Here is a 25,773-nt window from a genome sequence, read left to right as displayed (position 1 = left end):
TACGGAAGCGTGCGTGAAGCGCATGCTTCCTGCTCCGAAGCGCCACGCTTCGGCGGCCCGAAGCGTCGTACAAAGCGCGCTTCGGAGCCGGCGCTTCAGAAATTCCAGGAAGCGCAATTTTTTTTACGAATCGCGCTTCCTAATTTCCGAAGCGCGCTTCGGAAGGCGCTTCGTACTGCGCTTCCGTACAGGGCGCGCTTCGGAGCTTCAGAGCGGGGGGGGGGGGGGGGGGGGGGCGCTTCGTGCAACACTGCCCCTCACCATCTCTGCTGCCTCAATGAAGCTCGAACTCTCCGGCAGCTGACTGCTGTTGCTTTGGAAAATCAAATTCTCCAAGTGACTCTAGTGCATCTTCTCCAAGTGCCCATCGATTTCCTCTTATAATTCGTTGTTGGAGCATCAACAACCAAGATTAAAACTTAATCAATGGCTAGGATCATCTTGGAGTCGATTTGTGTGAGTTTCTAGATGATTCACACATTGACTTAATTAATTATGATTAATTAACCATCTTTCCCAAGTTTAGACTTAGGGAACATTAAAAAAATAGGTTAATAATCTAATTAAGTCATATCTAGGTGGAATTTCCAAAAACGATTTCTGGGTTTTGGTGATCTCATGTATTCTAGCGTCTCCACCAAATTTTGTGGCTAGAACACATCCGATGCTACAAAAACTAACACTCTCTCTTAGCGAGGAATGTGTTCTAGTGCCGCACACCCTGTCACAACACCCTGTCTCTGTATCACCTCCTGTCACGCTGCTAATGTCTAGCTACTGCTGCACACCAACCACTGCGCAACTCTGATGCTGCATCTGTGTTGCTCTTGACACTACCATACTGCTACGAACACTGCATCTGCACTACAACTATCTCATCTGTTGTTGCTGCAAGTGCAACTACTGTAGCTGGAAAACATCGAAAATACTGAATCAATTGTGTTCAGTATGATGCATCTATCTCTTGAGTCCTGACTTCTACTAGCCTCTGCACTATCACTGAAGTATCTACCCTGCTCCTGACTCTGCACTGTGCGACTCTGCACTGCTGCCAACTCTGTACTGCGCTCCTCAGTATCTGACTGCTACTAGTCTGCAATTGTCACTCTGGTTCTGACTGTATCAACTGCCACTGATCCATCCTGCTACTGAACATTGTGGGCCCTCGTAGCCAGATAATGATCCATGAGGTGGACTCCTCAAGGACCTTGCCCAATCTTTGTAGCTCTCTAGGGCTACAACTCCAAGTCAGCCCACCTCACTCTTGGAGGTATGTGGGTAATCATAGCGAAGTCTTCATCCAACCTGGAGGATAGCCTATCTATCTCAGCATGTGCTGTTGCCTGGTCCTGCTTCTCCTCTTTGTCCTTTCTGAGAGGAAACTGGGTATTGTAGTGGCCAAACTTGCCACACCTGAAGCACTTGTCCTAGATAGGTCCATCTTCTTCTTTCTCTACTCCCCTTGCCCTTGATTGGGATCCTTAGATGCGAGGGTCACATTCTCCTCCTTCAGAACCTTCGATTGGCTGCTACTTCTCCCACTGATGAATCTATTCAACAGAGCTCGTCTTAACTCGTTTTGTTGAAAATCGGCCCACATTCTGTCCCATCTTGGTAGTGTGTCTCTGCCCAATATACTTTGGACGAAGGCCTGCCAATCCTTTGAGACATTGTTGAGTGCTAATCGTACTAGCTCTGAAGGTTGAGGCGCTGCGCCAACAACTGAAAGCTGGTCTTGGACTTCCTGAAACTTGGTGAGGAAGGGATCTATGCCTTCCCTCTTCTGTGTCCTGATGCATCGGAACATCTTTCGCTGCTCGAAAGTACCCTGGTATAGCGTGGAGAGAGCATCCCACATCTCTTTCGTCGTTCCCTTGGCCGCTATGTCTGAGACTATATGGTCCCGGACTCCATCCAGGATTAAACGCTTCACTCGCGCCAACTCTTTCGTATATTCCTTGAGCTAGTCTGCATCTTGAGGAACTGCCACTACATTATCAATGTAGGCTTTCATGCCATATTCATCTAGAAGGAAATACATCCTATCCTTCCAGATGACATATTTGGAAGCTCCATCCAATATAGTCTGATCTCTAAGCTTTGCAGTGGCTATCTTTGAAATTGTCGAAACGTCCCTGTTTCCCTGTGCTCGGCTGCTGCTTTGTTATTTGCACTCCCTCTTGGAATGCGTGGCTCTGCTAGCTGCTACTGCCAATCTGCAACTGGAAATTCGAACTTCCTAGACTCGAAGTTCCCTGAGGAAAATTTTCCCTCTGCTATGTCACTATGTGTGATTTTCTCTTCCACCCGACGTGGATTTTGCTTCTGCAACCTGCAGAAAAACCCTCTGAATCCAACCAGGAATCTGCTCAGCGAAAGTCTGAGCTGCAGTTGCTCCCTATGACTGCTGGAATTACAATCCTGGGCAATTCGACTTTTCTGCACTCCTGCAACTGAAAATCGATTTTTTTCCCCTAGCAATTCGACCTGCCTGTCTGGATACTGCATTGCCTTTGAGAATTTCGGTTGCTGCTCCCTCTGAGCATCGAAATTCTTTCCTTCGCTTCTGAGCTTCCGGCTGATCACTTACGCTCTGATACCATGTGAAATTTTAAAAACTGAAATCCTATTGCAACAAGTGGTATTATTTCTTCTAACTGATAAATTAATTATTCAGTTTACTGCTATGAGAACATCGAAATAAACACACTGCAACCTTCACAAATAAAACTGCGGAAAATAAATAGTGCTGGAATTGAGAAAATAATAGCGCACACACATAAAAATGAAACCGTTATTTTTGGACAAATGTCCCCAGTAAAACCCAACTTGCGAAAACTGGTTCAACAGTGAGGGTTTTTATCAATGTTGTTAAAAGCGCGATCGGGATTTAATCGGCGTCGGGAAAAAAGCGGAAAAAATCGTTAAAATCGGGAAAAAATCGGAAAAAAGAGGGAAAAAATCGTTTGGCACAAAAATATTCATTTTTTTTCAATTTTTTTAATATCTAAACCATCTACAACATAAAATAAATACATTGACACATAAATATGATAAAAAAACTAATATATAAGATGTTTAATATCATTTCTAGCGCTAAAATCACACATAACATTGAATCATGTCCTGAATAGTAAGTCCTGAGTCCCAAGTCCAACTCAGCCTCAAAATATCAACAAAAAATATGATAATGTATCTCATCATGTCATAATGTCATATACAATAAAATGAAAGTCTAATCCTATTGATTTCCTCTGCCCCTCTTGCGAGAATATGGCACAACTTTCTCTTTCCCTCTAGATGTAGAAGCTGGTGCCTGTGCTGGTGGAAATGGCAGTGGAGTCTGACGTGCTCTAGAAGCTGAAGAACTAGTAGTAGCAGCTACAGGAGGCTTAGGTGGACGGAGACCACGTCCTCTACTGGTGGTAGTGGTAGCCCGGGTAGGCGGTGTCACCTCCTCCTCCTGCTCCTCCAACTCCTCCTCCTCCTGCTCCTGCTCCTCCTCCCCCTCCTCCTCCCCCTCATCCTGCACTAACCAATCCTCAGTGGGATCCATGAGAGGCCTCTCGGTCTCAACCCTCCATTCAGCAGTGGTGTCAATCCCATCCAATGAGATGGCTTCCGTATCAGGTGTCTTCTCTAGTTGTTTCACCCACAATCGAAGATTGTAGTAGACATAGACCATGTCATTAAGTCTATGGGACTCCAACCTGTACAAAGTTCATGAAATAATAAATTAATAATTAATAATTAATATTATAAAAAAAATATTGTTTAAAACTTTAATGAATTCAAAAATTTATTTGGAAATTTGCAATATTTTAAATGTTTAAGTGTTAACCTATTGCGCTTCTTGTTGTGTATTTTTTCAAATACACTCCAATTGCGCTCACATCCCGAGGAGCTGCATGTTTGGCTGAGGATGCGTATGGCAAGATTTTGCAAAAGGGGTACTCTGCCACCATACATCTTCCACCATGCGTCTACAACAAAATTACAAATAAAATTTTAAATAAACATAAGAAAAAAATGGAATTTGAAGAAACAATGAAATTTGAAACAAAGTTACAAAGTACATACTACAAACTAAAAAATACCTGGCATTTTAACCGTCCTATCAATGACAACCATCTCAAAGCCAAATAAGCCACCTGACAACTTATATTGCTCAATTTGTCTAGAGATCTCCATACGTTCTTCTGAAGATCTCACCATCTTCTGGACACAGGTTAATAATCCTTCCACGACCTCAACATCAAAATTAAACCCACATGCATAAGAAAATGCAGGGTTCAGGAAAAGCCCAGCAACATGAATGGGACGATGGAGTGTGTTGTTCCATCGCTCATCAATGACGTTCCATAGAAGGAGTTGTCTCTGGAACCCATCATCTCCCTTGTCATCATAGTAGGACCGAATGGCTTCTTTGGCCCTATCCATGGCTTCATACAAATAGCCCATTGCGGGCTTCTCACCATCAACCAACCGAAGAATCTTTACCAAAGGTTCTGTAACAGCGCACACCTCCTGCACTCCTGCCCAGAAGTCCTCCTGGTATGAAACTACTCTGCAGACGGCCTCTCCTTCTGGTTTGCGGCTCATTGACGAAGCACGCCACTCCTCTGAAAGAAACATTCTCTTCAAATCCCACATAGAATTCAAGAGGGATTGAAGAGATATGAAACTCGTCGCAAACCGTGTAATGGCGGGGCGCACCAACTCTTTGTTGTTGGTGCATTTTCTCATCAAGCTAAGCACAGATGTGTGGTTGTAAATAAATTTTGTGATGCTTTTTGATGAGTCAACAACCTCTTTGACAAAGGGAATTTTCCCTGTGTCCTCTAACATCAAATCAATACAATGGGTAGCACAAGGTGTCCAAAATAAAGCAGGATGCCTGTCCATAAGCATTCTACCAGCAGCAACATAATTTGCAGCATTGTCCGTTATGACTTGGACAACATTTTCTGCACCCACCTCCAAAATAAACACATCCAGCAAATCACATAAAGTTTTTGCATCTTTGATTTGATCAGTTGCATCAACAGATTTGATAAACATAGTCCCCTTGGGACAACTAACCAAGAAGTTTATAAGGGTTCTCCCCTTTTGGTCAGTCCAACCATCTGACATAACAGTGCATCCTGTTTGTGCCCATGATGCCCTAAAATCCTCCAATCTTTGGGTGCAGTCACGCTTTTCATCTTGAAGAAGCCGGCCTCTGAAATCATAAAGAGAAGGGATTTTGTACCCCGGGCCAACACTGGCAATAGCATCAACAGTAGGTTGGAAAAATGGATTATTCCTTACAATGCTGAAAGGAATATCACTCCAGAGGAGAAATTTTGTCATCAACTTGTCAGCTTGTTCTTTTTCAGTTCTTTTTAGCATTGAACCAATAGTTGGTTGTGAACCAGGTGTGGTTCGAAGAACAAAATATGATGATGCAGCTACCGGATTGACTGACGCTGCAGTAAAACCAGTGCCACTTGGCCCACTTCCTTCAGCTGACCTTTTTAGTTGCCTTTTGAGTTCTTCTTTGGCCTCTCTAGTGTGCTCTAATTCTCCCAATGCTCTCATGGCTTTTTGGATAATTTCAGCATTTGTATTTAGACAGGGCCCCACATCATGTCCAGGGATTTGTGCAAGGTGGAACTTCAACCTGTACACCCCCCCGAATATTTCCTTTCCACACAACTTGCAATACAAGTTTTGTCTATCATTCGGAGTTTTAGGGTCACCATATTCCCAGAAAGGATCCAATTTCCTTGGCATGTTTGTTTTTGAATTTGCAAACCTATGGAAAAATAAGGATTAGGAAATAGGAATTTAGGATTACAAAATACAAATTACAATTTAGCATTTACAAAATTACAAGTTAATTATTTCCAAAATCCCAATTTCTAAACCCAAGTTACCCAACCAAATGCCAAAAAACAATGAAAATTCAAAAAAAATAAACAATGTTTAAAAAAAATGAGAAAATAAAAATAAAAAATTGGTTCTCATAGTCATAACAAATAACCCATCCCAAATCAATGAAAAATTTCAAAAAATTCTTTAAAAACAATGAAAAACAAAGTTTTTATAGAAGCAAAACAAAAAAAAATTAATCTACATACCTTTTTTACGGACAAATTGGTGATCTTGGCTTGGATTCCTCCTAAAAACGCTTGGATTCGCTCCCAAATCCGCCGGAAACCCTTCAGCTCCTCTCCCTCACCTCTTCTCCTCCTCCTCCGCGCGCAGACAGCAAAATGACATAAAAAAAATCGTGTTTTGCCTATTAAAAGCCCGCTGCCCGCGCCCTCTGCGATTTTTTCGCTAAAAATCGCGATTTTTTCGAAAAAATCGTGTATAAAAAAAATTGCCGATTTTTTGGTGTAAAAATCGCGAAAAAATCGGCTGGGCGAAAAAATCGCGATTTTCCGATAAAATCGCGATTTTATCGCGATTTTAACAACACTGGTTTTTATTATTATGCAGCAGTGAAAATTTGAGTACAATCTATGGATCCCCAACTGGCAATCCAAACAACAAACAAATCTAGGCAAAATTATTTTAAGGGAATTTCCCTTCATCCACAGGAAATCCCGACACAACTTCCTTCAGAAAACTCAGTCTTCTCCTTTTGCAAGTGAGATTAGTTTGAATTTACTAATTCTTGCTAACAAGAGCTGTGATTTATGGAAAATGAATAGTGCCTAATTCATGTATGACCAGCCTTCAAGTACACAATCAGTGCTAAGAGTGACTGAGCTAGCTTTGAGTTTATGAAGCGTGGTGTGTTTCCTTTATGCAAGTGTGTTTTTTTAATCAAAGCTTGGTAACAATAAGTGCAATAGTTCATGGGAAGTGATGCAAGGGGATAACCTAGTGACAATAGCATCTCTGCTCAATAACAGGATTGATGCCAAGTACATAAATATTGCCAGGGTTGATTAAACTTGCTTTTGATTGATGAAGTGTGGTGTGTTTCATTTTATGCTGTTGATTTTATAGAGTAGAATAAGCATTAATCATTATGGATAGACAACACGGAAAACCATCTAATTTTGCTCATATTATGTTTGCATCTCACGAGTTTACATACTCTAGATGGATAATAAAGTGTTACACAACATATGCAAATAAATTACCTAACACTAATGTGTGTGAAAACAACAATATTTGTAGATGCCTTATTTAGGTTATTTAAATTAATGTTAATTTTTAGGGCTAGATTGTTCTCTGTTGTAGATAATTGCACTGATAAACTTTTTCAACATTTTTACATTACATTCACCCCATAACATCATATCATCATTAGCACTTATGTAGAGAGAACAATAATATCGACAATGCAACGGAACAATAACAAAAAATAGAAGAAAAACATACACAATAGAGACACCAGAATTTTGGTTAGAGACCAGGGCAAAACACCACAAGGGGGAAAACCCATAATCAATTCTTCTTCTTCTATTAGATATTCAACAAATGTTCAACTGAGATATAAGGTACAATAAGAATCAGACATATGTCTTTTATCATCAATCGCATTAGGCGTCACGGTGCCAACCTGGGATCATACATCCTCATAAGTCAATCACAAGACCTCTGATAGGGCTGCCTCCAAATCACTATAGCTAGCATAGATCTCTGTCTCAAGTAGCACTGTCAACACTGTCACGAGGACATTGCCATACAACATCATCATACTATCATATATTTCTGTCAAATTGTCATACATCCCTGTCATGCGAACTTAGTCTGTAAATCACTTGCCGTAATAAGTATCATTGACATACACTGTCATATCATTTCCATACATTAGAATAAGTATCACTACCATATGTTGCCATATCACTGTTATTAGGATGCTGCCATTAATCAATGTCACATCAATGCCATAAGTATATCACTGTCATCATTGTCACACGGTCACTGCCATATATCACTGTAATAATTATATTAAGGGCATTCATCATATGAATACTGCCATCCATGACAGTCATAAGAACACAACTATATATCTTTATCACATACTGTCATACATCACTGTCATACAAGGTTTTTGCCACACACCTCAGTCATAATGACAGACATCTATATTACAAGAATTTTTGCCATATGTTAGTGTCGTTCATCGTAGGTAACTCTACCATATATTACTGTTATGCATCATAGGAATCACTGTTGTACGCACACTTATTGTCCAGCCCTAGCAACTGTTCACTGGCAGCCATATAAGTTGTTGAACCAGGACATTTTTCATCTTACGGAACATTAAACAAGGAAAGATAACATACATCTGTATAGAAGACTTTTCTATCATCAACACTCCGGCCTTGAATACATATATCTGAAACTTCTCGGCCCTGGTTTGGGCTCAGTGACTTCTATGTCATCCCTAGATCAGGGCCTAGGTCTTTCTCAAAACTCTGCGATTCCCTTTGAGACTAACTCGGCCTCACCTCAGAAATGTGTGTGACTGATCATCCTTCCAATACATGGATTACAAGTTACGGCCCTCCATGCTAGGCACTATAGGGGCTCGGCTCTCTCTCCAAGACATTGAGACTTGTGGCCTGCTTAACCAGAAGATTTACATCCAATCCATACACAAAACTGCCCAGATGTGGCCTCCTTCATTAGGCCATCAAGCAACCTAACTCGGCCCTCCAAATATTTTACCTCAGAGGCTCGGCCCTACCTTCAATACACAGAAATCTGGGCCTACAAATCAGAGAATTTCTTCATAAAACTTGCCTCCACAAGTCGGCCTGCAATCTTCCAAATTGTCGAAGACCAAACACAAGAAAGAGGACCAACAACTGACTCTTCTCAAGCTCGGCTAGGGCTGCGGCTAACTCAGATCATATGAACCTCAATTTAGAAAAGAATGTGATGTGTTGTGTTTGAATGAGCTCCAAGGTGGTCTATTTATACCAAATGGTGGAGGAGCCAAGAGGGGCTTATGAGATGAGGCTGACTTGAACTTTTCACCATTTTGCCCACGCCATATTAGTAAAACTTATTTTAAGTATGTATAATATATTTACCAATTTGCTTGCCCAGAACTGGACACTTCAAATAATAATGAGAAAGTGCCTAGGACATCAATAATAATAATATTTCTTTTGTCCAATTTGAATTCTTCTTATGGGGCAAGATGGGTTTCTTTTGGGGTAGATGGGTTTCTCATGGAAAATTCATTCCATAGCTGCCCCAAATTTCAACAATTAAAAGGTTCCAGAAATCTGGAACATATAGGATGGCTTTCTCAAATGGTTTCAAGTTATAGTATAACATAGTTTGAGGCTTTGATGACAGGATAAAGTCAAATTTTGACTTTGTATTTTGCACACTAGTCAAACTTGCTCGATCTCCCTTGCCAGGTTTCTCTATAATCTAAACGCATTCACTTAAAAGGTATTACTATAACCATATTTCGTGATTGTGCATACACATTTATTGGGGTCAAGTGAAATAAAGCTGTGAATACTGCATATGTTAGGAACATGGCTGAGTGGTATTTTCCTTGTTTAAAATTAATTTATTTTGTTAATACGAGTCATATTTAATCTCTATAACTGCTTGAACTGATGCATATCCTTGATGCTCTTTTGCCTCATGCATGCAGGTTTGTATGAAGCCTGGAAAGCCAATAACATTTGCAACCATCAATGTTGCATCAACAGAAACAAGGCCAGGAAAAAATATTCTTGCATTTGGTTTGCCGGGCAATCCTGTCAGTTGCTTAGTTTGTTTCTATCTTATGGCTATTCCTGCAATCCGACACTTAGCTGGTTGGAGAGATCCCAGGCTTTGGAGGTTTGAGTGTTTGTGTCTATATTGAATAAGCATTATGCTATATATGTTATTTTGTTTATATTAAGAATGTCATTTCAGTTTCATATTTGTGTATTTATGCATAAATCAACAGTAATCTGTCACTATTTATTCACAAGTTTATTTTAATAGTCATCATTTTGGCCTAGTTAGTTGTTCAAGATTTTATCCCAACATCCTTTAAATGATACCTCGTGCATCCTCTTATATAAAGTTGAATATCAGTTACTAAACCTTTAGTTGGTTGTTTTATCAATTCTGACTACTCCAGAGAGAGAATCTGAAGGAAGTTTTCGGGCACATTGATTGCCGATGTGGAGTAAAATTGCTTGAAAATGGTGCATAAATTGAAAAGTTTAAGAGAGAGTTGTGAAGGCAGGAAACTATATAACTAAACGACTATTTTAAAAAGTTTTAGTATAGTTGAATGTTTCTTTGGGTAGAAACTTAGCATGGAGATGTGCTACATAGTCCAACATAGATGTTTGGTGTGTCTATGTTTTAGGTTTGCTTCCCAGCTGTCTATATGTTTTCAGGAGGACTTAAGAATATAGAAGATAATCTGAATTATACTGGTCTAAACCTGTCTTGCAGAGTACAAGCTCGCATTTCAGAACCAAGAACATTAGACCCTTTAAGACCTGAATATCACCGTGCTATAATTCATTGGGAACAAGACAATGGATCTGGTTACCCTGGGTGAGTTTTATACATTCTATTTTTCCCTGATGCACTGCAGCATATATATGTGGCTTTCTTCTTAAGTTTTTGTGCTCGATTGTTGTGGTTCCAACTTCAAATGAGTGTTGAACCTCCAAATTGTGAGGGAGTTTATGGAAGCTGACATGTTGATAATGAATTATAACAGACACTTTGATTGTCACATTTAGTTAGTTTGTACTTTCTATAGATAGACTTTATTTTTCTTCATTTGATTGATATTTGTATACTGGCATGATTATGACGGGCTTTCATGTTGTCCAGATTTGTTGCTGTAAGCACAGGACATCAAGTTAGTAGCCGCCTTTTAAGCATGAAGTCTGCAAATGCATTATTAGAATTGCCCGCAGGAAATAAAATACTTCCAGCAGGGACAATGGTGTGGGCACTGTTAATTTCTGATGTCAGCAGCATGCCTGTTCCCCAGACATCGGTATCCATGGACAATGTTTTAAGTGGTCAACTTTCAAGTGCGAAGCATGAAAATATATTCAAGAATTCTCAAGAAGAACATAGTGATACAAGTGTAAAGGTAGCAGTCCTGACTGTGAGCGATACTGTAGCCTCTGGTGCTGGGCCTGATCGAAGGTGAAGATAGCTATGGATCTAACATTTGTTATTTTTAGAACTTCATTTTTCTAATTGAAATCTTAGTTTCAAAATGATCTCATCTTTAAAACGGATCTTAACACACAGATAACTCACTATTTAGTATATCAATTTGGAAAAGGTCAACAAAGGGTTGTTAATTTTGATATCTGGAGCTAGCTTATTCTATATTTCTCTGTACATGGAAAATTTAAGCTGAAAGGTACACAATTTGTTTTGAAAAAGAAGGGCTCTATAATATAGATATGCTTTTGAGATCTCCAAGCCATAGTGTGTAACACATTATAAGATAACAATACCACATGCTGTAGTGTTATACATGTTATGGTGTGCCTATGCTGCCATCTCAATATCTTTATTCATTTATTTATCTACACACAATAATTTTTGTTCCAGCCATGCCATCCCGTCCCTCACATAGGAAGACTCCCACAAACTAGTGATGAGCAAACTTCTTGTGACTTATGGCCTCATCATTATCAGACTCTTATAGTGGTATGGAACAATCACAATTTTTTGCCTATCATATAAAAATATGTGTTATCACCCAGAAATAACTTTGAACCAGAGAATCCAAATTGTTTGGATAACTATCAAGAAGTAAGTCCCTGTCACTAGTCAAACTTATTCTCACTTCTGAATTGATGCGTGCCAATTCGAGGGGGGTCTCCCTATAGATGTTTTCAGGCTCCAGCCTTGAATTTCTGGAGTAAAGTAGCACCCAAAAACTGTCAAATCTGCATGGTAACTTGCTACTCTGCAATCAAATATGAAAATCTGCATCTTACCTCTTCAAATCAGTAATAATAAACTTCCAAAGTTATCATTAAATATGTCAAAACAACGCAGAAACTTCACAAATCTGTGATAATACTGATGTTTCTGCAATAAAAGTTATAGAAATCAAACAAAATTGGTTAATGTTGATTTGGGGTAGCATCGGATGTGCTCTAGCGATGAAAATTGGTGGAGAGGCTAAAGCACATGAGATCTCCAAGACCCAGAAATGGTTTGGACAAATTGTACCCGGTTTGAGAAATATTAAAATAATTAATATTTTTAATGGAGTTCCTAAGTCTAAACCAGTGTGGAAAAAGTCTGCAAAAAATCCCGATTTAATCCTAAAAACGCGATTTTTTGAACTAAACGATTTAATCCCGGACTTTTTGGCGACTTTTTCACAAAGGAAAAAATCACGATTTTTTCCTTATACTCCCGATTTAATCGGGAGTTGACCCAAAAAGTCTTCCTCCCTTCCCAGGCCGCGGATAAAGAGGCCGCAAAGGTGAAAAAACTATAAATTGAAGCTTCCATCCATGCATTTTCAAGTTATTGCATTGTATTGTTTGTCATACTTCTTGCGAGCATAGCAGTCTCATTTGTAATCTGTTAGTTTTGAGGTTAAGATATGTTTTTGTTTTCCAAGGAAAAACAAATCTTTATACTTCATATTTCTAGTTAGAAAGCAAAGTATACATTGGCTAAGCCTCCAGGCTTTCAGTGATCTAGACTCTAATAGCCACTGCCCCTTCAAAAGATTACAAAAGTACCAAAAGGACAGGCATACAACAGTCTTCTGTAGAAAGAACCCCACACCATCAAAAACATTGTTACAGTTGTTGAATGCTTCCAGGAGAAACAACAAAGAGGAGGTCATGAAGATCAAATAGCAACAACCTGTCCAAAAAAAACAAAACCAGTGCCTCAAAAAAGAACCCATTTTTCAGACAGGAACAAAGTACCTGTGAAATCTTGTGACAGCAAAGATCCTTCCTGCAATGAGAGCACGTTTTGAAAGGGAATCTTCTTTAGTGGTGAATTCCCTGTAAATGTGGGGAAAGGTTATGTATCAGAAGTAAATTTTACCTCCAAGAGTTTTTGAATAATAGATGCCAAGGCTAGGTTAATAATCTGACATCTACTGTTTTCTCAGAAAATAAGCAGCTTGGATTCACCAAGCGTTAATTTTCACATCTACTGTGATACTCACTGTTAATTTTCATTGGACCTACCACCTGACACCTTATTACCCAAGCAAATTACAATCTACTGAATAGATGCATGACTTATTTCTTAATACAATTAGCGGAAACAAAAATTAAAAGGGGAAGAGGATCTGAGTGACTGATTACTTGATGACTTTTAGATGACTCATGATATACATTTATTATATTTTTTGTTGATATTTTGACTCTTGAGAGTTGAGACTCGGATAGGACTCAAATTTCAGGAGTTGATTCACTATATTGATATGTGATGTAGCATTAGACTTCATATACATATTATATATTAGCTTTCTTTACATGTTTATGTGGAAATGCATTTATTTGATGTTGTGGATACTCTAGATGTTAAAAAAAATAAAAAAAATATGAATAATTTTGTGTTTTTCAATTTTGCCGACTTTTTGCCGACTTTTTCAAAAAACTCCCGACTTTGACGAGTTTTTCAACTTTTGGACCCTTGCCGAATTAATCCCGACTTCGACTTTTTCCACATTGGTCTAAACTTAAGAAAAATAAAATATTAATAGGTATTAATATAAAACTGGGTTAGAAGGGTCCAAATTCATGGATCAAACCAAATCTAATCTTAGCCATTGATTAGAGATTTAATCTCGGCCGTTGATGGACCAACGAGAAAAGTATAAGAAGAGGCTTGAGGGTCAGTTGGAGAACACACTGAGGGAGACCAGTCAGTTCGATTTCTGGAGCGGGGTTAGTTGAGAAATTCGAACTAGTGGTCTGGAGAGCAGCAGGAGGCAGCAAGTACAGAACAGAGAGTCGGGAACAACACCAGAAGACCAGCGCAGAGGTTGGAGAGGCAGACGCAGAGGTAGTGAACTGTGCAGTCACTGGAGGGCCTGCGTTGGTGACGCAGAGAGGCCAAGTGCTGACGTAGAGAGGTAGGAGCTGACGTATAGGGTTTGGGAGCTACGCAGAGGTTAGTGAGGCTGACGCTGAGACTGGGAGAAGTGCTGGAGAATTTTCTCTCTGTTGGGTAAGCCAGTTTGGCACCTAGTTGTACTGAAGAATTGCTGAATAATAAAATCCTCCCTTGCTGCACCAGTTTTCCCACATTGGGTTTTTCTGGGGACTGTTGTCCAAAATATCTGTGTCGATGTGTTGATTCTTGTGCATGTGTTTGTTTCTGTATTATGGTGTGATATTTATAGCAAAATTTATTTTAATGTTTACTGAGGGATTTTCATAAATAACTTATTGGGAAAAATAACTAGGAAAAATAAATCAGTTGCTGCAGTGATAGAATTTTCACATGGTATTAGAGCGAGTAATTAGAGACAGGAAGTGAAAATCAATTATGGGTTGAGACCATGATGTAGAGGCATCCACATCAGGAGACTCGCACAAATTTTCAGAAAATTGCACAAGTGAAAGTGATTTTGATTTCTCTATGTTGGCTTCCAGGTTGGAAGTAGAAGTGGCTTGTGTGATTAGCTTTGCATCATCAGAGGTGTGGTATATAGATAGTGGAGCCTCTTGGCATATGACGAGAATCTAGGAATGTTTCTCAGATTATCGGGAGGAGAAGATGAACTTTCAGATCACCATGGGGAACAAGGCAAAGTGTACTCCAGTAGGGAGGGGTACCATAGTTTTTCAAACAGAGATGGGATAGTGGTTCCATGCTACCAATGTGCTGCATGTACCGGGATTGGGGATGAGCTTACTTTCTATGTCGCAACTTCAAGGCAAAGGCTATGATGTTTTTTTTATCAAGGAGAAAGTATATGTCAAACACTCGAGCTGGAAAAAGAAAGTGCAAATCGGGATCAAAAGTAACAGGTTGTACAAACTACAACTAGAATCACCAATGGCACTAATAAGCAGTCATGGGGACAAGGATTTGAACGAACTATGGCACAGAAGAATGGGACATGTGCACCATAGGGCTCTGAGAATTCTCAGGAGCACTGTAACAGGAGTTTCGGATTTTAGTATGGAACAAGATGATGTATGCAAAGGATGTGCTCTAGGAAACTATGCCAAAACAACATTTCCTAGAATTAAAAACAGGGCCAAGAGTGTACTAGGATTAATACACATAGATATTTGTGGACCCATGTCCACTAAAACTTTTAGTGGTGCCGAGTACTTCCTCACCTTCATTGTGACCACTCAAGGAAAACTTGGATTTATTTTCTGAAAACCAAGAACGAGGTTTTCTGTCAATTCAAAGAGTTCAAGGCTCTGGTGAAGAATCTGACTGGGAAGAAAATAAAAGTTTTGCGCTCAGATAATGGTGGGGAGTATGTCGATAAGGACTTCACTGATTTTTGCGCTAAGGAGGGCATCAGAAGAGAGTGGATATCTCCTTACAATCCAGAGCAGAATGGAGTAGCAGAGAGAAAGAACAGGACTATTGTAGAAGCAGCTAGGGCCATGATGTATGATCAGGGTATGCCAAAATTCCTGTGGGCAGAAGCATGCAACACAACAATCTATGTTCAGAATAGAACTCCTCTTCGGGCATTGGGCAAGATTACTCCAGAGGAAGTCTTCATAGGGAAAACGTTTGAAGTTAGTCATTTCAGGATATTTGGGAGCTTAGCATATTGCCGCATACTCTAGGAAAGGGGAAGAAGCTGGATCAAACTGCAGAGAAAGGATAACTAGTGGGATATAGCGAGAACACTAAGGCATACAGAATCTATCTTCGATAGAGCAGGAATGTAGTAGTTCAACGATATGTAAAGTTCATGGAGGATAGGGCTTTCAGAATATCATGAGAAATGCCTTCCGAGGAGCAGTCAAAAGAGGAACCATTGGTCAAACCTCTTCAACCAACGGAAGAAAAGAATTCTTCCTCGGGTCAGGAAGAATCATAGGATAAGAATGAGCTAATGGAAGCACCTGCTAGTAGAGGAAGAATGAGCAAGGAACTTCATCAGATTTTGCGAGATGCAGAGGACTGCATCGGCGCACCAAGGAACAATAAGAGGGAGCGAAAACAACCAGATAGATATCGGGCATTAGTAGCTTAGGATTGGGACCTTGCCAGTTTTCAGGAGGCAGCTCAACATCAGGTTTAGATGGATGCAATGGTAGAGGAGTACAACTCCATAATGGTGAATGATATTCGGGAGGTAGTGCCAAGGCCTCAAGATAGATTAGTGGTAGGTTCGAGATGGATCTACAAGATCAAATATGCTTTAGACGGCAGTGTTGAGAAATACAAAGCCAGGTTTGTGGCTAAGGGGTATGCTCAGAAGGAAGGAATTGACTACGAAGAGACCTTCACTCCGGTAGCCAGGTATACATCTATTAGAACCGTGATATCTCTTGCAACACAGATGGGGTGGGAGATTCATCAGATGGATGTCAAAATGACATTTCTGAATGGAGTGATAGAAGAAGAGGTATACATTGAACAACCAGAGGGCTTTGAGACACATGAGAAGAAGTCTCATGTATGCAGATTGAAGAAAGCCTTGTATGGGTTGAAACAGGCACCTAGAGCATGGTATGGTCCAATCAATAGCTACTTGCAGAAAATGGGATTTTTCAAGAGTGACGCAGATCCAAATCTCTACTATCTAGTTGTAGAGAATGAGCCTCTAATCTTAATATTATATGTGGATGATCTCTTCCTGACAGGATCATCCAGGCTCATATCGCAAGAAGAATCTAGCCACAAAATTTGACATGAAGGATTTGGGACGAATGCATTATTTCCTGGGGTTGGAAGTTTGGCGACAAAAGTGGGAGATCTTCCTTAGGCAAGGGAGATATGCTACAAAGATCATAAAGAGATTCAGGATGGAGGACTGTAGACCCATGGCTACTCCAATGATAACTAACTGGAAGAAGATTGATGTATCAGAAGACAAGGATGTTGATCCCACCTTATACAGGCAGCTCATAGGGTGCCTGATGTATCTGGTCAATACTAGGCCAGACATTTCCTACGCCATCAACACCCTCAGTCAGTTCATGGTAGAGTCGAAGAGGGCGCATTGGGAAGCAGCTAAACATGTTCTCAGTTATTTACAGGGAATAGCCGATTATGGACTCTTGTACACCAGGAGTAAGGATATCAGATTGAGTGGATTTACTGATGTAGATTGGGCAGGAAGTTCAGTGGATTGGAAAAGTACCTCTGGGTACTGTTTCAACATTGGATCAGGAATGACCTCTTGGTGCAGTAGGAAACAAAAATTTGTGGCTTTGAGATCAGCTGAGGCAGAATATATGGCTGCGAGCACAACTTCGTGTTAGGCCATATGGCTTAGAAAATTGCTTGTGAACCTATTCAGAAGAAAGATGGAGGCGGCCATGATCATGTGCGATAATCAGAGTTGCATCAAGCTCTTTGAGAATCCAACGTTTCATGATCAATCAAAGCATATTGATATCTGGTCTCACTTTGTTAGAGACTGTTTCCAATGAGGAGCTGTACAGTTGATATACACTCCTACAGGAGAACAGGTGGCAGACATCCTCACCAAGGCCCTTGGAAGAACAAAGTTTGATTACTTCAGGGCAAAGATGGGGATGATAAAGAATCCATTTTAGTAGCAGAAATGGGGGTGATATTGCCGTGCAGTAGCACGATGCAACATGATGAGAAGAGGATGCAGTGCAGATGCAGTGTTGGGAAGAAGGACCAGCAGTAGCACAGATGCAGAGGGAGCTGCCGTATGAATGCAGTAGTGGCAGAGGCAGAGCCATGGGCAGCAGTGCAGAGGATGTTGGGCGGGGAGTTGCAGAGGATAATCAGAGTGATGCTTAGTGAGGAGTATTACTAGAGCACAATCCTCACTAAGAGGGAGTGTTGATTTGGGGTAGCATCGAATGTGCTCTAGCCATGAAAATTGGTGGAGAGGCTAAAGCATATGAGATCTCCAAGACCTAGAAATGGTTTGGACAGATTGTACTCGGTTTGGGAAATATTAAAATAATTAATATTTTTAATGGAGTTCCTAAGTCTAAACTTAGGAAAAATAAAATATTAATGGGTATTAATATAAAAATGGGTTAGAAGGGTCCAAAAGTCATGGATCAAGCCAAATCTAATCTTAATTGTTGATTAGAGATTTAATCTCGGCCGTTTATGGACCAATGAGAAAAGTATAAGAAGAGGCTTGAGGGTCAGTTGGAGAATACACTGAGGGAGACCAGTCAGTTTGATTTCTGGAGCGGGTTAGCTGAGAAATTCGAACTAGTGGTCTGGAGAGCAGCAGGAGGTAGCAAGTACGGAACAAAGAGTTGGGAACAACACCAGAAGACCAACGCAGAGGTTGGAGAGGTAGATGCAGAGGCAACAGACTGCACAGTCATTGGAGGGCCTGCGTGGGTGACGCAGAGAGGTCGAGTGCTGGCGCAAAGAGGCAGGAGCTGACGTAGAGGGTCTGGGAGCTACACAGAGGTCAGCCAGGCTGACGTTGAGACTGGGAGAAGTGCTGGAGAATTTTCTCTCTGTTGGGTAAGCCAGTTTGGCACCGAGTTGTACTGAAGAATTGTTGAATAATAAAATCCTCCCTTGATGCACCAATTTTTCCACATTGGGTTTTTCCGAGGACTGTTGTCCGAAATATTTGTGTTGCTGTGTTGATTCTTGTGCATGTGTTTGTTTCTGTATTATGGTGTGATATCTGCAACAGAATTTATTTTAATGTTTACTAAGGGATTTTCATAAATAACTTATTGGGAAAATAAGTAGGAAAAATAAATCTATCGCTGCAACAATAGAATTTTTACAGTAAAAAATGTAAATAAAATGTCCCTATTACCACAAAATCTAACAACTTAATGCAAAGCTTCACTAGGCAATCTAGGTTAAGGGAAACAAAGGGATCAACCACCACTGTCACCTTAGTGTTTGTTCCCCTACTATCTTGTGGATGGATTTTATCCCCACACGGGAGGCTTCCCCAACAGGTTTCGAAGTTTAAGTAATCCAAGGGTTTCCAGGGTTTATACCTTTCAAGGATCCTGTTAAATATATACCCTTGAATCATGTTCGATAAGATAGGGCTCCAGATGAAAATGAATAACGAGTTCAAAGAACCTATGGCTAAGTCTAGAGTGCTAATATGAGTATTGGAGATACTCAAATAGATTCCAATCACATGCTACTTGATTATTAATGATTGCTGCAATAAATTAGGGTTTTTAAAATAATGACAATTTTATAGCATGCAAATTTATGACAACAATATAAGAACAACCCACAATTAATTATAGACAATAAACAATCAAAGGCTATTTAATGAGACAACTAGAGAAAAGATTGCAACAATTTTTCAATTGCCGAAGTTGATTTTCTAGTGTACACAAGCTAGAAACATTTTCTTCAATAGATAGCTACTATTGATGATTAGATAGCATTAATTACATGTTTATTATCCATTATCAGTAAGCAGTTATACATAAGAAAATTCAACCATTAATACATGAAAATATTAGTAAAGATGATAGTGCAACAAAGAGACAAGAGACACATTAATTAAAGGGGGGAACCCAGAAAGCTTTCCTTATGCGAGAGAGAGCGCCCATAGTTCATCAACGCATCATAAACAACATCAAGAGAATAGCCAAACCAATACCCAAGAACAAGAAGAAATCCCAAAGCCTCCTCCTAAAATTTCAACCCTCCTTTCTCCTTCTGAAATTCGTTGGGTTAGAGATAAACAAGACAATTTTATATTGTGAAAATTGCTGAATCTAATAGATCAAAAATCCTACTACAGTAAACTGATTTGCATTACCTACTTGTGTTCTTCATTTTAACAAGTTATTTTTCAGAATTACTTAGAAAATATTAATGCAAATACACTGCAACCTACATCAATTTACAGATCAAGTACTGAAAAAATAAATGAGACAACCACACAAAGGACACTTATTTTTGGACTAAATGTCCCAAGAAAAATACAGTGTGGGAAAACTGGTGCATCAAATATGAGGGTTTTATTATTATGCAGATTTCTGAATACAACTAGGGTGCCAAATTCGGCTCACCCAATAGAGAATAAACCGGACAGAAGTAGCTCTATCCGGAGACAAATATTTTGGCGGATCAAACAACTGGATGAACAAACCCCACAGGTGACTGCGCTGCCCCCTGTGCTATGCACCGATGGCTGCTCCCAGCTCTGTGCTGGGACTGCGTCACCTCCTCTACGCCTTGTGTCACCCTCTCGGTGAGCCTTCTTGAATCAGAAATCCATTTGTTGAATTGATGCCCAATCTGCCTCACAGGAACCCCAACGCTGCCTCTGCATGAGTCCGTCAACCCTCCAGCCTATACGTCACCCTCCTGGAGTTGCGCTGTCTCTCCCTGGTGCTGCACTGCTTCTATTATGTATTCTAGACCTTGGATGAAAGTCCCGCTGCTAAATTGCCCCTCTGCACTAGAAGCTTACTCCGAAATTCTTAGCAAACCATGCCCCAAAATTTTGATCTAGCTCAAGTGCTTCTCTCCCTATGTGTGTTCTCCAATTGACCCCAAGCCTTCCTTTATACTTTTCCTATTGAGAAATCAACGACCGTGATCTAATCGCTAATCAATGACTAAGATTAAATTAGACTCGATCCTCGTCACTTAGAAGCTTCTCGCCCATATTTACATTATGTTAGGTTCCTATACCAATAGGAGTCATAATTTTGAATGGCTAAGGTTAAGCCTTGTAATATGTACATACCTTTGCTTTCTGCAAATGTTTTCCATATTGAAAAATAAAAAATGAAAAGAAGGTATGTCCTAAAAGAAAAATTAAAGGACAAAAAGAATAAAGAAAAAGGTCCAAAAAAGTGAAAAATATGAACCCCAAAAAACAAAAAGAGACCATGAAAGTGTGCAAGTCTAAATGCCACTACTATTTACTTTATGCAAAATAATGATTGTGTGCAGCTTGTGATTCATACCACAATCCAGGGTAATCAAACTATTTAATCTTGGCAGATCATTGAATTAGGTGTAGTAAAATAAAAGGAGCTCATTAGTTTAATCTGAGCCCTTTCATATAAAAAACCCACATAAGTACTTTAGCCTAAGTTATAATGCATATATGCAAAAAGCAAACAAATCACAGAAGATACATTATTCTTAGCGCTTTTCATTTCTGATGTTGTTCCTATTAACTTCTAATTATTATATATTAATTCCCATTAATAACCCTTTTCCCGTATATATTAATTTCCTATATAATCAAACCAACAAAAACCCACTAACTAATCGATTTGCGATTAAGTTAGGCAAAACCATGATTAAGCCCTCCGCTAACAACCCCGATGGCCTAATCTCGCCTTAATCCACCATTAATCCCGATACCGCCATATTTAAAGTGCCCGCCGGGCCCCCCATTAACCTCCGCGTGCAATCGCGCCCCGACCACCATCTGATCTGAAGGCCCAGATCCAATGCCCCAGAAACCATTTCGGGCGGGATCATCCGCCAGACGATACATGCCCGAAAAAGCTGTTTTCCACGAGACCGCCCTGGCAACGTGTCAGTCGCTGAGTGGAATCGGGCAGCCCCTCCCAAATACCACCCAACGCCCATAAGCAGTGCGAAATTAACTACTTACCGCCTCCCCGCTACGCGACAAATCAATCACTATTGACCCATACCTGCCAAAAACATGTCTTCCATATAAAAGCCAAAAAGCCCCAAAAATGTCATTTTCGCTGAAATTTCACCTGCAAGCTTCTGTACGCCTGCATAACACCCGCAAAACTTCGAACCCGTCAACCCACGTGCAAATTTCACTCTAGAAGAACGCCACAGACCACCAAGTCCACTGTGCAGTTTCCACAAGCACCCTTCGACCAATTGCAGCTACCAGTTACCTTGCTCAGAGTCAATTTGCCTCAGTTTTAGGTATTTAAACCTGAGTTCACCAAGTGCCCTGTCAATTTCAAGTTAGACCAGCCATTGAGTATTTTGTTAAACTTAGAACTTAATTGAAATTACTCCAATAGACTCCATACTGCACCTTGCTGAATACTCAAACCCCGAAACTGCCGAGCTACCTCTGAAAACCCCTATTCAACCTTGAGCAACCCTAATTCGAATCCACAAGAACCGAATTATGGCTGCCCCTACTGCATTGAACGTCAGACCCCATCTCCACGCCCCATTTGGACCTGGACCACCTTCCCTTAGCTGATAGATATTTCCAGATGAAGATACCTCTGTCACAGAGCTCCTGCTCAAAATACATTGCCAAAGTAGGGACAAGTTCCTGAACCATGCTGATGAAATTGGCCTTTTGGAGTCAAATTTGCCCAAGTATCTGTTCCTCCAAGTCCACATTTTTCTTGAAATTGTACATATGTGCTATGCTTGCTACGTCCCCAGTCACAGAACCATCATGTCCCATGACCAGAAAGTCCTTTTCACCATCACTCCTAAGTCCATCAATGAGATGTTGCAGCTCCAACTAGGGCCAAACCTAACTCCCCTCTCAATTGGAGAACTGTTAGACTTATATCCCAAACTCAGCTCTGCAAGATTGGCCCAATTGATCCAAACTTTCATCATAGAAGAGAAGTATACCCCCAAAGACCCCCCTCCATATGTAGCAACTATATTTTCTCCTTGTTAGGCCCCTATACTACTAGTGTAACCCATTATTGTTATTAGTACAACCCACTTATTATATTGATGTACCTATGTAGTGCCCATATTGTTACTATTGTGCCACATAGAAGCCCACTATTGTTATTATTGTGCCCTTACATTATTATTGTTATGTCGGCTCTGATTATGTTATGACCCCTTAGACTCCTATATAGAAAGGAGGTCTTTTCATTTGTATCATCCAAGAATTGTTCATTTATGTAATGTAAAGGAGGTTGCCCCCTCGAAGAGGCTGAATTCTAAGGCGTTGATCTATCTTTTCTATCTTTTCTTGAGCTGGTTTCATAACATTTGGTATCAGAGCTTTGGATTCTAGGATTTCGCTGCTTAAACAGGTCATCGTGGCATTTTCGCTATAACTTTTTTCCTGCGATGTTTCAGAAGTTGCAAAAAAAACCCATTTGAGAAGAAATTGCGTTGAACCTCAAGTCCGAATTTCAGAGCTTTTCGCACTATATTTGCAGAGATATGATCTGAGGAAGTTGGTCTTTTTGCAGACTCCGGAATTACATTCCAAACAGGTGACCTGGGGAAAATCGTCATAACTTTCTTTCTGGGGATCGAATTGAAATTTTGTAAGAAGGTACAGAAAGAGGACGGACTGTAGTTTCTTGTATGCATTTTTCAGATCCAAAGGTCGAAACAGTGACTCGTGGCACGTCGTACAAGTTCGCTCTACTGAACTAGTCTATAATCAAGTCACTGTGGGAGATTTCACATAACTCTTCCTTGGAGAATCCAATTTGGGTCAGACTTGTGGCATTGGAAAGAAGACACAAAGGGCTAATGCAGGTCACAATTTCAGAACTTAAAGATCCGAAAGTACAGAGTTACAGTCGTTTCAAGATCGAGCTCCTAAAATCAAGAAAAGGCGAGATGAGGAAGTTTGATGGCAAGGATCCGGTAAATTGGATACTTCAGATGGAGCAATATTTTGATCTACATGGTGTACCACTGTTACAAAAGGTATGTATTGCATCTTCATATTTAGAACCAGATCAATTTTTATGGTATGAAGGGCTTTGTTCTCGTAAACAACTTGTTACATGGTCAATTTTCGCGGAGGAAATGATAGCACATTATGAGGATACAAAGAGCAACACCTTCTTTAGAGCAACACCACAACAATTGGAAAGAGTAAAAGAGCTTTGTGACATAGTGGAAAGCAAAATTATGGAAACCAGGAAGCATACCCCTCACAACTATAAAGATGGAAGTGTTGTTTCTCCTAGCCTTCCACAACCTACAAGGGTTACACCACAACAATTGGAAGAAAGAAGAGAAAAAGGGCTTTGTTACAATTGTGATGGCAAATGCACTAAAGGTCATAAGTGTGCTGAGAAGAAATTATTTTACATAGAATATGAAGAGGAGGAAGAAAAGGATCAAGAAACATCAAAAGAAGAGGATATACGCCAAGACCCCACCCCAGAGCAAGAAGAAATGAATAAGACCATATCTTGTAAAGCATTGGCAAGAATTACCACTCCTCAAACTCTCAAGATAGAAGGACATATCAAGAAGAAAAAGGTGCAAGAAGTGAAAGATCACATCGAGAAAAAAGAAATGAATCCAACCATATCTTGTAATTCATTGGTCGAAATTACCACTCCTCTAACTATCAAGATAGAAGGACATATCAAGAAGAAAAATGTTCAAGAAGTGAAAGATCACATTGAGCATCAAGAAATGAATCCGACCATATATTGCAAAGGATTGGAAGAAATTACCACTCCTCAAACTCTAGAGATAGAAGGACATATCAAGAAGAAAAAGGTTCAAGCAGAGAAAGATCACATCGAGCATCAACAACAAGTTCTCCAACTTTTAAAGGATAACGCCACTTCGGTGAAAAATCAAATGAAACAACAGGTAGATCAACATCGTAGTGAAAAATGTTTTGATGTAGATGATTGGGTATTTTTACTGCTACATCTCAAGCAAGCTATTTATGAGAAGGAAATGTTGGCAATACTACATGCACTTAAAAAATGGCGACCTTACCGAATGGGAAGACTCTTCAAGGATGAGGATGTGGAAGCATTGTTTTGTGCTATTTCTATTATCCAACCAGATTGGATAAACGAAGCAAGGGATGAATGGAAGAAGGACGAAGAAGTATGGCCACTTATTCAAAAGTTGCAAAAGATCCCAATTCAAACAATATTACCAGAAATTGAAGAGGAAGGAAAAATCATATTGGAACCTGGAGCAGTCACAGAAACAAGAACCCGACAGCTACGAAATCGATCAATTTCAGAGTATCTCATTAAGTGGAAGAACTTGCCCGCTGAAGATTCCACATGGGAGGACAAGAATTTTATACAGAAGCATCAAGAACTACTCAAGCGTTGAGGACAACGCTTTTTGAAGGAGAGGGGCATGTTAGGCCCCTATACTACTAGTGTAACCCCTTATTGTTATTAGTACAACCCACTTATTATATTGATGTACCCATGTAGTGCCCATATTGTTACTATTGTGCCACATAGAAGCCCACTATTGTTATTATTGTGCCCTTACATTATTATTGTTATGTCGGCTCTGATTATGTTATGACCCCTTAGACTCCTATATATAGAAAGGAGGTCTTTTCATTTGTATCATCCAAGAATCGTTCATTTATGTAATGTAAAGGAGGTTGCCCCCTCGAAGAGGCTGAATTCTAAGGCGTTGATCTATCTTTTCTTGAGTTGGTTTCATAACACTCATTGGGGCCGAAATATTGTATCCATGATATCTTGTGTTTTGGGTTACTCCATAAGTGAGTACATTGATGAAGTCATCCTGGCTTTCATGTCCATCTATACCCTAGGACAGCCTCCTGCAACCATTTATGACTTTGCCACATTCATAGCTAACAGAATGCATGAGCAGTTCATAAGAATGGGAAATGAAAGGGTTTTCAAGTACTCCTCAGTACTATACCACATGTTCCTCTACTTCCAAGCAGATAAATTCCCACTTACCTTGCAAAAGTTGGACACCAAGGGCCAACCAAGA

The 25,773-nt window shown here is 40.0% G+C and overlaps 2 protein-coding genes across 7 annotated transcripts in view; one reads left to right on the top strand and one right to left on the bottom strand.

The window, feature by feature from the left end:
- Window positions 1-25,773, top strand: part of B73 (molybdopterin biosynthesis CNX1 protein / molybdenum cofactor biosynthesis enzyme CNX1 (CNX1)) — a 450,203-nt gene that overhangs the window by 236,528 nt on the left and 187,902 nt on the right. For all 6 annotated transcript variants that reach the window (XM_089424326.1, XM_089424321.1, XM_089424325.1 and 3 more), the window contains 3 exons: window positions 9,626-9,816; window positions 10,429-10,533; window positions 10,819-11,142. In XM_089424326.1, the coding sequence (XP_089280452.1) occupies window positions 9,626-9,816; window positions 10,429-10,533; window positions 10,819-11,142 (620 nt within the window). The remainder of the gene's footprint in view (window positions 1-9,625; window positions 9,817-10,428; window positions 10,534-10,818; window positions 11,143-25,773) is intronic.
- Window positions 3,185-4,096, bottom strand: LOC149172421 (uncharacterized). Its single transcript, XM_089427710.1, has 2 exons — window positions 3,842-4,096; window positions 3,185-3,710 (listed from the first exon to the last, which is right to left on the bottom strand). The coding sequence occupies exons 1-2, from the start codon at window positions 3,967-3,969 to the stop codon at window positions 3,242-3,244; spliced, it is 597 nt and encodes a 198-aa protein (XP_089283836.1). The 5' UTR covers window positions 3,970-4,096; the 3' UTR covers window positions 3,185-3,241.

Source organism: Pinus tabuliformis, chromosome 4_2, assembly GCF_031772625.1.
Source record: "Pinus tabuliformis cultivar Carrire ecotype Pingquan chromosome 4_2, CPIR1, whole genome shotgun sequence".
In the NCBI taxonomy this organism is placed as follows: Eukaryota; Viridiplantae; Streptophyta; class Pinopsida; order Pinales; family Pinaceae; genus Pinus; species Pinus tabuliformis.
Note: the sequence above shows the minus strand (reverse complement) of the source record. Positions and strands in the feature narration are given on the sequence as shown.

Bases quoted from the DNA above. Each gene is read 5' to 3' on its own strand.
- LOC149172421 (XM_089427710.1), bottom strand. From the start codon at position 3,969: ATGTATGGTGGCAGAGTACCCCTTTTGCAAAATCTTGCCATACGCATC. The intron at 3,711-3,841 runs GTTAACACTTAA...AACTTTGTACAG, and splicing joins CACAACAAGAAGCGCAATAG to GTTGGAGTCCCATAGACTTA.